At 40.8% G+C, this 12862-nt stretch overlaps 2 protein-coding genes across 4 annotated transcripts in view; one reads left to right on the forward strand and one right to left on the reverse strand.

Annotated features, from left to right (window-relative positions):
* The window catches only part of LOC125238385 (octopamine receptor beta-2R-like), a 364864-nt gene that overhangs the window by 256965 nt on the left and 95037 nt on the right, over positions 1-12862 (reverse strand). The window lies entirely within an intron of this gene.
* LOC125238386 lies at positions 7427-12492 on the forward strand. Its single transcript, XM_048145700.1, has 4 exons — positions 7427-7827; positions 8418-8626; positions 9828-9991; positions 11645-12492. The coding sequence occupies exons 1-4, from the start codon at positions 7636-7638 to the stop codon at positions 11713-11715; spliced, it is 636 nt and encodes a 211-aa protein (XP_048001657.1). The 5' UTR covers positions 7427-7635; the 3' UTR covers positions 11716-12492.

Raw genomic sequence — 12862 nt, forward strand, 5'->3', positions numbered from 1 at the left:
CCCCCGTCGCATGGCACTTTCAAGAAAGAACCCTCGAGTCATCGGTCCTACTTACTATGAGCACTTACCTGCCGATCTGAGAAATGAGCCATGTGACGAAGCATTTAAGCGCAAATTGAGAAACATTTTGTTAGATAACCCCATGTACTCTGTAAATGAGTACATGGATTTGAATTTTTTATGACCGATGATATAATTATACCTATATTTCTCTGTTATATAATATTTTCTTGCTTCGTGATAATTTCATGATATTGTAACTTATATTCTGTCAAACAAGTCTATCAGTAAATAAGAACTAAGAAAACTATAGGTATCCTTTTCTCTAGCACCCTAAAGAAAAGGATGCATATAGTTTTCTTTGTTCTTATTTACTGACAAACTTGGTTGACAGAGTATAATTTATTAATTTTATTTAGCTTGGCATGTGTATTTTCTTTCTTTGTAAATGGCGATCCTCATTTGGGAGACACAATTATTTTTATTTGGAATTTATTATGTAATTTTTGACGATCATGATGAGAAGATAAACATAATTTTGACATGTAGCAAATTTATAGTGTAATTTTTATCATGAAATAAAGAAATCTAATCTAATCTAATCTAATCTAAGTATGTAAGTATATCGTCGCCTAGCACCCGTATTACAATCTTTGCTTAGTTTTGAGTAAGGTGAAGTATTTTACTCGTACATACAATATATAATAATTCAGCCGCAAGCTTATAGAATTGACACGTGACCATAGGGCTAGGTCATATTGGCACAGCGGATCAGCATTGCCATACAACGTGGCAATGCTGCCAGCCTTCTGGGCACGTTGCCAGTGGACGGCGATTTGGGGAAATCTTTTATTTATAGTTTATTTATAAGTTTAGATTTTAGTTTTAGTTTGCAGTTTTATTTAAGGACCTATTTTAAATATGTCAATATTTTAATAGCGTGATATTTGTTACGATCATCATAAATGAATGATATACAATAAAATGTCTGTGTCCTATAAAGAGATAGAGAGTGCACAGTCATGAAACTACTTAAGTGTCAGTGCCACTCTTGGAAAATAAGGGGTTGAATGAAAACGAAATTGTGACATTGCAGTGACAGGTTGCCAGCCTAAAATCGAAGTATTTATTTAGCTTACAATAGGAACAATAATTAACAAATATTATGACTACAGGGGGCCGATTTTTGAGTCTCACGGCGTTGGAATTCAGAAAATTGTCACTGAAAATAATAGGCAATTCACCGTTTTCAACCGGTATTTTAGTGACAGTGAGACTCAAAAATCGGCCCCCAGATTGTACTTATACAATTATCCATGTGTCAAAAAGGTATTCAGTATTTCAGATCATTTTGGTGCGTTGTTTCATCTGCTACTATCGATGTTGTCTGTACAAGCTAAAATGGATAGTAACTTAGTATCATATGCGTCCAACACGATTGATTTTCGCATGCGATTCAGTACCGTGACATGCCATTGCACTAATGGTCTGTACTTCATTTGGCAAAAACGCAGTAAGTGATGAGTATACACGGTGTCACATTGAGGACACTGAATAATTTAAACCGACGAGTGACGTCGGTGACTGTTTACCATCAAACGAGCCGTATGCTTGTTTACCATTTCATGGTAAAAGCAAGAAAAACGTAAATGACGTACAATTTTTTTATTTTTTCGCCGAATAAGTTAATTATTACTAATACAAAATAATAGGTACGCAACTCATTGTTAAGAGGATACGGTAGCGAAATGCTAAAATGGAAAGGACCCCCCCTTTCAAATTGGGAATTTTAGTTAAATATACAAGTGTTATTAACTAGATTTATCGAAAAAAAATTGTCCATTAAGAACAAGTCAGTCAAAAGATATTTCAAAAAAAATCTTTAAAATCGAGGTTCCGCTCTCGACTCTTTCCTCCTTCAAAACTTAATCAATCGGAACGAAATTTGAGAATCTGAATAACAATGAAATAATCTATGTCGGACCGTTTAGCTTTTTTGGTTAATTGTTACCAATCTTGAGTATCACACCTTTTTTTGCGCCACAATGAAAAAGGGCGTTTTTGGAAATTTTTGATTGGCTCTAGAGTCTTTAAAAAGCAGAATATCAAAAACATCAAAACGGTCCGACACAGATAAAAATAATAACAATCTGTGTTGAAAAAATCATTGCTCTATCTTCAAAAACCAGGGAGGTAATAGTCGAGAGCGTTTGTATGGAGAATTGACCCCTACCGTATCGTCTTAATTCTTAATACAAAATACTTTTTTGATGGCGGTGATAACATAAACCCCAGCATATATCTATCCTATCCTTATTGATATTTGTTCAAAAGGTAACAAAGTAACACATTTAAAACAAAAATGGTAAAAAAAAAATCAAATGATAGTTTTATGAGTTTTTTAAGTGAAAATACAGCAAACAAAAAAGTTTTAGCCGAAATTAACTCTTTTCACCATTTTAAGCTCATAGCCTCTTGGCGCCCAATGTACTTTCTGAAGTACACTTGGTTTCAATGGAATTTAAACTCTCATGTAAACAAATAAAATATAATTTCTTTTGTTTCTAAAATTTTTCGAACAAATGAATTCAATCTCAAGTACAGTAAGAATCAAAATTCCCTAGCAAAAAAATTATATGGTGGGCGCTACGAGGATATAGCGTTCTTTCTTACGCCGTGGCTTGCGTGGGCGACGGTCGCGCGATGGTCGCGCGACGGCGATGCGACGCATACGAAATCAAACCTTATCGATATGGAAGTATGAGACGCGACGGCGACGGTCGCGCGACCGTCGCCCACGCAAGACACGGCGTTACTTTTGACCTCAAAAATGCGACATTAAATATTCCAGGGTCTTTACATCACAGCATGTAAACGAATGAGTTAAGCCCTTCTGTGTGTGAGCGGGACAGAATAGGTCGAAAGCGTGCAGCGGGATGAATGCACAATCTAGATCTAGGTCGGACGACAAGAGACGGCGATATAGGCTGTCCTAGTTGTTTGACGGGTCTGAATTAGTTTTAAGGACTTTGGAGTTTAGGTAAGTAGCAAAGAGGAGGGATCGATAATATAGAAAATTACTAAATAAAATAACTATTGTGTAGTCACAGTGCTGGCCATCTATCGACACAGGCTTAAAACTTTTGAACCTCAGTTTTGACAATTTGGCCCATATTCTTAACTTGATAAATGTTAAAATTGAAAAATATTAATATTAGCGCCATCTAGCCGAGAGTTAGCCAAAGGTGTAGCGCCATCTAGGCGACCGTTTATTTCTCTTGATGGTTCCGAGGTATGTAACTTACCTAAGATACAGCGGGGCAAATCTTGACTGGGGGGGGGGGGGCAATTGAACACGCCTACCATATATAACCGGTGGATACTCTATTCAATGATGCAAACATTGTAAAACATAGAAAAAACCGGCCAAGAGCGTGTCGGGCCACGCTCAGTGTAGGGTTCCATAGTTTTCCGTATTTTTTTCAAAAACTACTGAATCTATCAAGTTCAAAACAATTTTCCTAGAAATTCTTTATAAAGTTCTACTTTTGTGATTTTTTTCATATTTTTTAAACATATGGTTCAAAAGTTAGAGAGGGGGGACGCACTTTTTTTTCCGTTAGGAGCGATTATTTCCGAAAATATGAATATTATCAAAAAACGATCTGAGTAAACCCTTATTCATTTAATTTTAAATACCTATCCAACAATATATCACACGTTGGGGTTGGAATGAAAAAAAATATCAGCCCCCACTTTACATGTAGGGGGGGTACCCTAATAAAACATTTTTTTCAATTTTTTATTTTTGCACTTTGTTGGCGTGATTCATATACATATTGGTACCAAATTTCAGCTTTCTAGTGCTTACGGTTACTGAGATTATCCGCGGACAGACGGACGGACGGACAGACAGACATGGCGAAACTATAAGGGTTCCTAGTTGACTACGGAACCCTAAAAATGCACTAGTTACATTTGCCCCGCAGTCGAGATTTGCCTCGCTGTACCTTACATATCTGTAGACTAAAGTCTGTCTATACGGAGTTTTATTTACTCACATAATTATTATGTCGTTGGTATGATTGATGTTTTACGTTCACTAACTCAATTTGATATCAAAATTAATATAAATAAATAAATAATAAAATAAATAAATATTATAGGACATTCTTACACAGATTGACTGAGGCCCACGGTAAGCTCAAGAAGGCTTATGCTGTGGGTACTCAGACAACGATATATATAATATATAAATACTTATATACATAGGAAACATCCATGACTCAGGAACAAATATCTGTGCTCATCACACTAATAAATGCCCTTACCGGGATTCGAACCCGGGACCGCGGCGCAGCAGGCAGGGTCACTACCGACTCGACTGACGACACGCGCAAAGGCACTGCTCCGTCGGCCACAGAGGTTAGTGGCCCAAAGAATGGTGAGGGCCTACCGCACCACCTCTCACGCAGCGGCATGCCTTCTTGCCGGCACCCCACCTTGGGAGCTGGATGCGGGGGTGCTGGCGGAGAGGTACGGGCTTAAAGTGGAAGCCAGGGAGCGAGGAGAGGTCCCGGACGCTGAGGAAGCCGAGAGAAGGGAGCGGGCTGCCGCGGAGCGCCTGAAAGAAAGATGGAGGGATGCCTTGGAGAATAGCGCCTATGGAACCCGAACCATAGGTGCTATCCTCCCAGTGATGGACGAGTGGCTCAGCCGCAGGAGGGGGGCCCTAACATACAGGATGACGCAGGTGGTGTCCGGACACGGCTGTTTCGGACATTACCTGCACAGAATACGGAGAGAGCCGGGGCCTCACTGCCACGAATGCGGCGCAGCGGACGACACGGCCCAGCACACTTTGGAAGAGTGCGGTCGCTGGGCTGCTGAAAGAGCCACCCTCAGGGCGGCGACGGGGATGGCGGACCTCTCGCTACGCAGCGTAGTAGAAGCTATGCTGGGTAGCGAGAAAAACTGGAATGCGGTGGTTTCCTTCTGCGAAGTGATCATATCGCAGAAGGAAGAAGCAGAGAGGGAGCGAGAAGCAGCCGCAGACGCTCTTCCGCTACGACGCAGGCGGCAGGGTCGAAGGCGAAGAGCGTACGCTCGCCTCGAGCCGTAAGGGGTATTACCCCCCTGATTGAATGCCAGCGAGGGGGATCAAGCGTCTCTGATCCCCCTCTTTATGCGGGTGCCTTGGCCGGGCAATGCCGGAGGGCGCCGTGGTGAATGACATGATGACAACATCGATCCCAGCGCGCCCTCACGAACGGCAAAGAGGATAGAACGCCGGAGTGGGTTTAGTGGGTAGGGCCAAGTTTCCCCCCTCTCGACAGGGGAGGGGAAAGAAACGGCGAGTCCCACACATCGTGCGTAACAGCATTCCCACTCCGTCAAAAAAAAAAAAAAAAGGGTCACTACCGACTGCGCCAGACCGGTCGTCAAGATGTATATAATATGTCTTCGTGTTTCTAGCTTACGGCAATACAAGTTACATGATATTAATATCTAAACACGTACTTAACACCGTGACAATAGAGACGTGTCCAGATATTTTTGGTCAATATAGCCTCTTATATATAATTGAAAGACTGTTCACTGTTAGCTAAAAAAAATTGAAGACTAGAAATCATTAATATCTGAGAAATAATGCAAAACACGCATAAATTGTTTTTTTTATTTAAATTCCGAGCATTAACGATGATAAAAAACGATCGTTAATTTAAAATAATGTGTAATTACATTGACGGTAATGGCAGACATGACAGGTATAAAGACAGACGGTAGACTTACTGGGAAAACTAGGTAACTGAAATAGTATAAGTAATATATTATTAGTAGTATAACTTACACAATACACACCTACATAAAACCACTGTGTTCACAAATGGGTAGGCAGAGCACATAAGATTGCTCAAGATTCAATGCCACTCTTACTGTGATGTTACACAGATAACACAATTGCCAGCAATCTACATACCATTGCCGCGTTTGGTCAATACGCACCAACTAACTATGGAGCAAACGCGGCAATGGTATGTGAATTGCTGGCAATTGCGTTGCCCGTGTAACAGCACCTTTAGTAATTGAGGGATTGAAAGAAAATTAAATCGTGATATTGCATTGCAGTGCCAGGCTGCTGCCCACGACCATAATCACAACATTCACAACCAACCATATCTGGTGCCGTAGCCGAATGGCATTTCTGCGACGCGAAACGAAAACGAAACGCCGCGAAAGGTAGTCTGGCTCTGTTGTGCCAATACGTACGAGCGATAAAGATAGATATCTACGAGCGTTTCGTTTCGTGAGCGTTTGTGCCATTTGGCTACGTACCCTGACTAACAAACATTTACATGTTATAGGTAAGACCGACAGCCCCCTATGTCGAGGGTGCCTGTCGGCCGAAGAAACGGTCGCCCACGTCATCCTGGAATGCGAGGGAGTGAACACACAACGGGCTCAAATCCTCAAAACGACGAGGTCACTCCGAGAAGCCTGTGGAGACACCAGGAGGATCCTGCGCTTCTGGGCGGAGTTAGGCTGGCTAGACCCCTAGCTGGCAAATACAGAACGCACAATGGCCTCTATCTTTGAGGCTAAGTGCGGAAAACGGAGCCCATAACCATAACCCTGACCATACACTTAAATGCCACCCAAAAACACCCACCATTGTAAGATAAAAAGGTTATTTTGAGAATAAGAAAACTGACTAAAATTTCTTTATCAGTTTCTACTTGTAAACGCTTTCATTGTTCGCGTTCAATAATCGATTTCAATCTAGTTTTAATTGTGGTGCAATGTAGACGTCTCAAAAATGGATATAGTGGCAATACTACTTCTGGTTCTGATTAACGGTATTTTTTTAATCTGAAGTTTTTTTTTGCTATTTTAGTTACATAAATATCTTGTAGCACAGACAAGATAAAAGAAAATATCAGTGCGATAAGGTCAACTCAGATGACAGTAATGTTTCCTCTTCCAAAATTTAACGACTTCTGACCAAAATAGTCGTAAATCTAAGTGATATTAAAATTACTTGGGACAGACTGTTTAGGACATAGTTAATTCCGACATAATGATCAACTAGCGCCTTAAAAAATAACTTTATTGTATAAGTAGTAAATATTATAAATTGTTGCAGCCCATTGTACAATAAGCAGAAATCTCATAAGCAGGCGAACAGATCTCACAAAACAGATAAATTCAGAAAATGACCAAGGTCAATCAGATCCAGCAATTGAAATAGATTATAATGAAGCAAACGCAGAAAGTGGTATAAATGTGGATTCTACAAATCTCAAACAAGATGATTCAGTGATAAACGAGAATATAGATCACGCAAAACAGATAAACTCAGAAAACAAACAAGCGGAAATAGATCCAGCAACGCCAATAGATAATAATGAAGCTACTGATGCTGCCGTAAATGCATATTACACACATATTAGACAAAACGATACAGAATATGAGGTACACGGACCTTTGCCAAGCGATAATAACGCAAAACAGATAAATTCAGAAAAATACCGAGATGTAATAAATCCAGCAACGCCAATATATAATAATGCAGCTACCACAGACACTAGCATAAATACAGATTCCACAAATAAACAAAACGATACAAAAATAGATATGAATGTAGATTCACAATATGAGATACATGGACCTTTAGCACGCGATAGTTACGACGCAGATGTGATAGAAGAAAATAATAATATAGCAAGGAGTAAAGATTTAAGGCAATTCGATTACTCGCATGACCAATTGACTGTAAGGAACATAATAGAAACACAAACGCTGTCATCGTTTAGAACAACTAGTTTGGTAAGTTTACAGCCTCTGAGTTTCGGACAATTTTGACGTTTAATGACATAACGTCTTTGATATACTCAATAGTAAATGTTACGGGACATAACATTCATTTAATAATAAATAGATAAATAAATATTATAGGACATTCTTAGACAGATTGACTGAGTTCCGCGGTAAGCTCAAGAAGGCTTGTGTTGCAGGTATTCAGACAACGATATATATAATATACAAATACTTATATACATAGAAAACATCCATAACTCAGGAACAAATATCTGTGCTCATCATACAAATAAATGCCCTTACCGGGATTCGAACCCGGCACCGCGGCGTAGCAGGCAGAGTCACTACGCGCTAGGCCAGAACGGTCGTCATAACATTGTATGGAGAAACTAAAGAGTGCCCCCAAGACTTTTCTATCATCCAATACATATTGCATTTTTTTTGTTATAGCTCATTAAATAATTTTAACACAATAATTTCCTTCCAAAGTTAATGTGAAAATTTTTCAAAAAGCCGAAGTTCGGCTTTGATACTTGGATTTGTCCTACGCTCTGGCCGTAACTTTTCCTCCCTTTTGATTTGTCACAATCTTCTTACAGGATTTTCTGCGGGAGATGTTGGGTAGAAACCTTGATCACCCCAACCCCGCTCCCCAGCACATAGGCCAGCTGAACAAGGACCTAATGCTGCCAGTAACCCAAAAGCTGTTTAGGTTAGAAGACTACTACGATCCTTTGTCGGCGGATAAGACGATAAGGGAGGACTTCACTAGTTGTGAGTCGCAGAGAGTCCAATGTATCTCTAATACGTAAGTAGCTTCCTACTAGCACACCTCGGACTATGCCGATCAAATATATGAAAGAGGCGCGTTCCTACGCACACAGTATATGCTGAACGCATACCATGCTTGTATGAGTGAGGTCGACTCGTCGCGTTTTCGACAGGCGGTAACTATGAGGTATTCGAGAGCAGGTGGGCGGCACTTTCAGCGAGAAGCGGAAGTAGCCATACCGTACGATGTTTTAGTGTGCGTGGTGGGTAAGCTGATGCTCCATCAGCCACGAGCCACGACATTGGTCTAAGCCGCGACAGCGGTGAGCGGCGGCCATACATTGGAGCGAGACACAGCGATGAGACTTTTCATTTGCACGTATGGCTGCCGCTCACCGCTGACGCGCTTAGACCAATGTCGTTGCTGGGCCGTCACAGATGCAGTTTAAATCATCTGTAAATATGTACAAAGGATTATGTTGATGACGATGGTGGGTACCCACAAAACAAGTTCACTAGCTTGAGGTTACGTAATACGTATACTCCATTTCAAATACAAAGGCCCGATAGTATTTGAAACTTCACAAAAGGGATAATGTTTGCCTTTTGTTATCTATTTATCACTTCACTTGTCGGGCCCCCGTAGTTTCACGCATTTTTTTCAAAAACTGTTCAACCTATCAAGTTCAAAATAATGTAGTAGTAGTAGTAATCACTTTATTGTGTACAACAGATTCATATACAAACCAAAATAATGTCGACAAGTAAATAAACTACATAAATACTAAATAATATTATGAAATAAACTACATACACAAATACACAAATAAAATACGATATATAAATATATATACATAAATATGAATATCGCAAGAAATATGAACTTCTCAAATAGGAATAGGTTCAGTAGGTATACACATAACCAGATCACGCTTGGTTGGAAAGCCAAAGCTTCTTCAAATTAGTCTTGAGTGACACCACAGACAGACTGTTTGAGAGACCGAGGCAGTTCATTCCACAATTTCACCGCGCGCACCGTGAAAGACTTTGCATACGTACGTGTATTATTTGTCGGAATGGCAAGCGTAAGATTAGTGCTTGAACGTAAGCGGTGTTCACTGCCTTCAGCCAATGTTTATAGAAAGTCTTTATAAAGTTTAAACGTAGGCCTGGTATAACGTAGGGCTGGGTAATTCTGCGTAAAAATGTCCTATAATATTTATTCTTTTAATTTTCAGGGACTACAATTTAGCAGTATGCGTTATAGACATGACTATTCCAGAGTCAGTCGAAGCAACACTGAGAGTGAAGGGATTTCACAGTATGTGCGAAGTGACGTACAGAAACTGTCTGAAACGATACGAGCTTACCGGAAAAAATTATGCAGATCATTATTCTGAAGGTTTGTCACTTTTTGTTTCGTATAATTTTAAAAGCAAACAGAAAAATTCATATCTTTCGCGGGACTCGAATTTGCAACCTTTTATCACCAGTCCAGCCTACTGAGCCACAGATCCGTTTCCTTTTTTCTTTAGTATTTTTTTTAATTTTCCTTTCAAATTATTTTTTTACAACAAAAAAATATAAAAAATAGTTTTGATTGTACAATTTGAGTTCTTTCTAACATTACCCGACTTGACCTAGTAATTAGACATTTACAGATTGCCCTCCTTTCATTTTTGCCATTTTCTATATTATATTAATAGATTTAAAAAAAATACAATATAAAACCTTCAATTTGTAGAGGTTAACAATGTTCATAACTATTCCAAATCTTAAATCGGTAGCATAAGTAGTTCTAGAGATATTTAGTAATGTAACAGTCTGACAGATAGACAGACAGACGGACAGAGCGGCACTATAAAGGGTTCCTTTTGTACCTTTTTGGTAGGGAACCCTAAAAATACTGGGCGCACGCCCGCGGGACGAGGCTTGTAGCGTGCATGTCAAACAATTGAAGCTCGTACAAGTGTCCTGAGTCGACGCTGCGTAGGGTAGACACGCTCGCCCGCCCCGCTGCACGCTCCGCCTATCGCTCCGCTCCGAGCGTCCACTCAGGCCTTAGTGCGTTTTCACATTATAACGGCTCAGCCACGACATTGGTCTAAGCGCGATAGCGGTGAGCGGCGGCCATACATTGGAGCGAGACACAGCGATGGGACTTTTCATTCGCACGTATGGCTGCCGCTCATCGCTGTCGCGCTTAGACCAATGTCGTGGCTGGGCTGTAATTAGGAGTCCGTTTCTACACAGTAAGACAGTGACTTGAGGGAAGAGCTGTGCTAAATCTACCTCACTCGGAGAAGCGGTATACGGACTAACGGAATACGTCCCTACTATGGATCATATACGGGCTGAAACAATGCACACAATACACAGCCTACGCTCACACGCATGACGGTATAGCTTACAGGGCAGATCCCTAAGCTACATACGAATCAATTATCCGATCAGATATCGGATGTAGGACTAATATCCCATACATTACAGGTGTCACCTGTAAAGCAGATTATTATAATCCATCTAAACGTCTGGCAGACTTATCATTTGTCAAATCTTTCATTTGGTAAAACAACTCTTGGAAGAATAAAGTTTCGCAACGAAACATTAGACAATTTAGAAATAATTTTTAACATCACCCATTCGGAAAAGGTACTTTTCTATTCTGTTAGGAGGGAGAGAAGCATTTTTCTGTTCATGGAATAAATATTCCAGTATAATCATATAAGGCAGAGTACAGTTAGGTGCGACGACGAGCGAAGCGAGGAGGAGCGTATTAGGTTGACCGTGAGCAAGCCAGGAAAGCAAGTCATCTTAGATTTTTACCATTGAAATCCGATATTTTTTTTTTATGGGATAGGAGGCAAACGAGCAGACAGGTCGCCTCATGGTAAGCGATCACCGCCGCCCATGTACACCCGAAACACCAGAGGTGTTGGAGGTGCGTTGCCGGCCTTTAAGATGGGTGTATTTTCTATATCGGATCGGATAATGTGAAAACGCACACTAACGGTGTCTAACACTTAGCCTTAATCATTTTTTTTTTATTTTACAGACTACCTGGAATTTTTCCACTACGGCTGGTGTCAACAATGTTTTAACTTGATAGATAACTGTCCCGGCTAAATTTTGTAAAACGTTCCACTTTGTCTATTGCTATAAAGCATTGTCAGTTTATTCATATAAAGTTACAAAATATCGTCTTTATGTTAGGCAACAAAGTAGGATGTTACTGAAAAGTAATACTAATTCTGATAAGATATTAAATGAATATTGTAATGAAAACCAAGACAATCTAACAAACACGACGACAGCTGCGCCCCAACCATAGCACAAACACAAAATACAACGACTTGCTACCGCCCAAAGCGCCGAGCGGCGACACCGGTTTAGTTACCAAAAAACCCGCTAGATGGCGCTGACCGCATCCCATAGAATTCGTACATCGCGGTGTAAAATTTTTTCCCGATTTGGTTAGGCTCGCCGGTTGAAACTTGTTATGTATCGAATCATAGGAATACAAATTCCGACATAATAGCCCCCTGCTTCCCTCTGGGAACTACGCGCTATTATTGAGGACTATCCTAAACGTGCTTCCGCTCCAGTCCTCACTCTAACTGGCTGGGGAACTCGTCTTCGTTCTGAGTTATAAGCTTGTATCGTACGTGTTATTGAACATAATACACACCTCTCACGTCATTTCGGCTTTCCCTTCTCTCCCCGCGCGCACCCCCGCTACAATAAATATTCAATATAAAATTTACGTTACGTTTGGCTTGCATTCTTCCACATACCATCAAAGTCGCCAGTCTGCCGGTGTTTTACAGGTTGCACGGGTTGTTTTACGTGGGCGACGGTCGCGCGACCGTCGCCGTCGCGTTTTCATGCTTCCATATCGATAAGGTTTGATTTCGTATGCGTCGCATCGCCGTCGCGCGACCATCGCACGACCGTCGCTCACGCAAGCCACGGCGTTAGACGCACGGCCGGTTTCCATCTTTTCTTGATAGGTATTCCGCGAATTCGCACGAAGTGCTTTGCTTCTTTTTTTCTTACGCACTCTGTCAAGGAGTGGAATTCCTTGCCAGCGTCTATATTTCCGAGCTCATATAACCCGGCAACCTTCAAATCAAGAGTGAACAGGCATCTTCTGGGCGAGCTCACTCCATCGTAGGCCACGTCTTTGCCTTTGACTAGCCTGTGGTCAAGAGTAAGCCTATTCATAATAATAATAATAAAAAACATACGAGTAGGTATTAAGACACCGATGGTA

The sequence above is a fragment of the Leguminivora glycinivorella genome, chromosome 23 (assembly GCF_023078275.1).
Source record: "Leguminivora glycinivorella isolate SPB_JAAS2020 chromosome 23, LegGlyc_1.1, whole genome shotgun sequence".
Classification (NCBI taxonomy): Eukaryota; Metazoa; Arthropoda; class Insecta; order Lepidoptera; family Tortricidae; genus Leguminivora; species Leguminivora glycinivorella.